At 48.2% G+C, this 2,559-nt stretch overlaps 1 protein-coding gene across 1 annotated transcript in view; it reads right to left on the reverse strand.

Annotated features, from left to right (window-relative positions):
• Nucleotides 1-2,559, reverse strand: part of ZC3H4 (zinc finger CCCH-type containing 4) — a 36,899-nt gene that overhangs the window by 11,407 nt on the left and 22,933 nt on the right. Inside the window, exon 10 of the mRNA XM_006772041.2 lies at nt 2,231-2,340. Within this exon, the coding sequence (XP_006772104.1) occupies nt 2,231-2,340 (110 nt within the window). The remainder of the gene's footprint in view (nt 1-2,230; nt 2,341-2,559) is intronic.

Raw genomic sequence — 2,559 nt, forward strand, 5'->3', positions numbered from 1 at the left:
ATGAGAGGCATCACAGCTCGAACCCCAGGCCCAGCCCTGGTGGACCAGCTGCAGCTCCGTCTGGGCAGGAGGGAGATGGCTGACCCCACGCCTTCGGCAGGGTCGGTCTAGGCCAATGATGGTGAACCTATGACACGCGTGTCAGAGGTGACACGCAAACTCATTTTTTTGGTTCATTTTTCTTTGTTAAATGGCATTTAAATATATAAAATAAATATAAAAAATATAAGTCTTTGTTTTACTGTGGTTGCAAATATCAAAAAATTTCTATATGTGACACGGCACCAGAGTTAAGTTAGGGTTTTTCAAAATGCTGGCACGCCGAGCTCAAAAGGTTCGCCATCATGGGCTAGGCTCATCCTAAGGCATGTTGCGCGTTTTACTTCCTGACCACACAAATTCAATTCTAGAACGGTTTTTCTAGGTTCTACACTCATTTTTAACCCACTGAGACTTGGCCTTATACAGGGGACGTTATCAATGCTTTCAAAATGTTTGTGGGAGCTCAAATGGGACACCTTGTTTTCTTGGGTTTTTATGAGGGCATCTAGAGCTTTGCTGTCCAATATGGTGGTCACTGGCCTGGTGTGACTATTGAGTACTTGAAATGTGGCCATAAGTACCAGATTCTGAAGACACTGTAGTCTCCCCAAAATCTTACTTTTTCCCATCACTTATTACTTGCCAAAATGGTTATTTTGAACATGGATACACTAAGCTAAGATATGTTGTAAAAGTTAAACTCATCTGTTTTTTACTTTTCTAATATGGCTACTAGAAAATTTAAAATTAAGTATGTGTGGTCTGACCCTGCTCTCTGGTTAGAGCGTCAGTCCTCGCACCAAAGGGTTGAGGGTTCGACTCTGGGTCAGGGGCATGTACCTGGGTTGTAGAGTTCGGTCCTGGCCCTGATCGGGGCATGTGTGGGGTCATGTCTCTCCCACATTACTGTTTCTCTGCCCATCCCACCCCCCGCTGTCCCTCCCTCCCTTCTAATCTCTCTAAAAACCAGTGGAGAATGTGTAGCCTGTGATTTACAAGGCTGGCCAATTTTAGTCATTCTTTATATTTCTCTGCCCACATCATATAAATTGTACAATTATCAGTAACACCTTCATACTAAAACTGCTGCAGAACTAGTAGGTAGATAATTAAAAAAGGAAAAATTAAACATGTGGCTCGGACATGTTTCCTATTGGAGAGCACTGGTCTAGAACACAAACTCTGAACCTCCAGCAGGGGGCAGTCCTCAGTCAGATATTGTTCAAATGAGGAATGAAGTCACCATGACTTCCCACTACTTTCCCTGTGAAAAACTCACAGACTCTAGATCTAGATGACAAAGCCCTAGTCCTAGGTTGTCAGGCTCCACAAAGGGCAAGGCCAAATAAGACCTTTCCCAACTTTTCCCACGCCTCTGCCAACGAGGAGCGGTGTTCTCTTGCTTTGCCTGTGCCCGGCTTCCCCTCAACTCCTCAGGGTGCCAGCAGCCATTTAAACTGGGCAGCCATCCGAGGATGCCTGATGAGCACGACCCTTGCCATTCTTAAAACAAACAGCCAACTCCTCAAACCATCTGAGAACCAGAAGGCAGGAGAGCCTTCATTTCAAAGGCTACGTTCTCCTGCTCATCCCTCGGATGCATCAGGAAACCAAGGACAGGGCCTTGGGACTCCCCACGTCCTAACGACGCCTCAGGGACAAGACGATGCTAGGATGAGTTTCAAATGTCACCTGACGATTCAAAAAGCCCTGACACCTCACCTGAGGGAAGAAGTCTCCAACAAGCCTGAACCTCTGATTTCCCTGTTTATTTGTGTGTTTTTTTACTGCTTAATAGAATCCTTAAAAATTGTAAGTAAACATTTGACATTTCCATAAAAATATAAACCATCCCAAGTCTCCTCTCCTCGCTGTGTACCATGACTCTCTCTAAAGGACAAGTAAGAAATCACAAGGTATGTTTGGAGACACACCAGGCAACGCTCCTTTCATGCAGCCACCCCAGCGACAACTGCCCCGGCTGGAGATAAGATGCACGCGTGACCTCCCCACTCTCCCTGGAGGCAAGAGCACAGTCCCCATGTCGTCCTTAAAATGGCCCCGCTCCAGACCAATGCAACGGGGAATTCTGGTCCTGCAGAGGCCAGCGGGTGGCTGCGGAGCCAAGTCAACAGAAGGCCCAGCTCTGGTTGCCGTCAGCTGTGGCGGCCGACCCCCCAGACCGTACCTTATCCAAGAGCTCTCTCGTCTCCTCGGTCAGAGGGTCGTGGGAAAACATGCAGTCGTCACCGTTGATGCAGTTCCCAGTCGTGTGGTATAACTTACACGGAAAATCACGTTCACGGCAAATTAAGGCAAATGCTTCACCTCATGGAACCCACCCGAGGGCAGAACCCGACCCCGTGTTTTGGAGATGAGGAAACTAGAGCACGGAGAGGTGAGGGGACTTGCTCAGGGTGGCACAGTGGTGAGACCCCAGTTCTCAGACTCTTGCCTCAGAGTGCTTCCCGCCCCCCCAAGCTGGCCTTGGGGCTGAGTCCTCGAATCCTCACTCAG

The sequence above is a fragment of the Myotis davidii genome, unplaced genomic scaffold (genome assembly GCF_000327345.1).
Source record: "Myotis davidii unplaced genomic scaffold, ASM32734v1 scaffold566, whole genome shotgun sequence".
In the NCBI taxonomy this organism is placed as follows: domain Eukaryota; kingdom Metazoa; phylum Chordata; class Mammalia; order Chiroptera; family Vespertilionidae; genus Myotis; species Myotis davidii.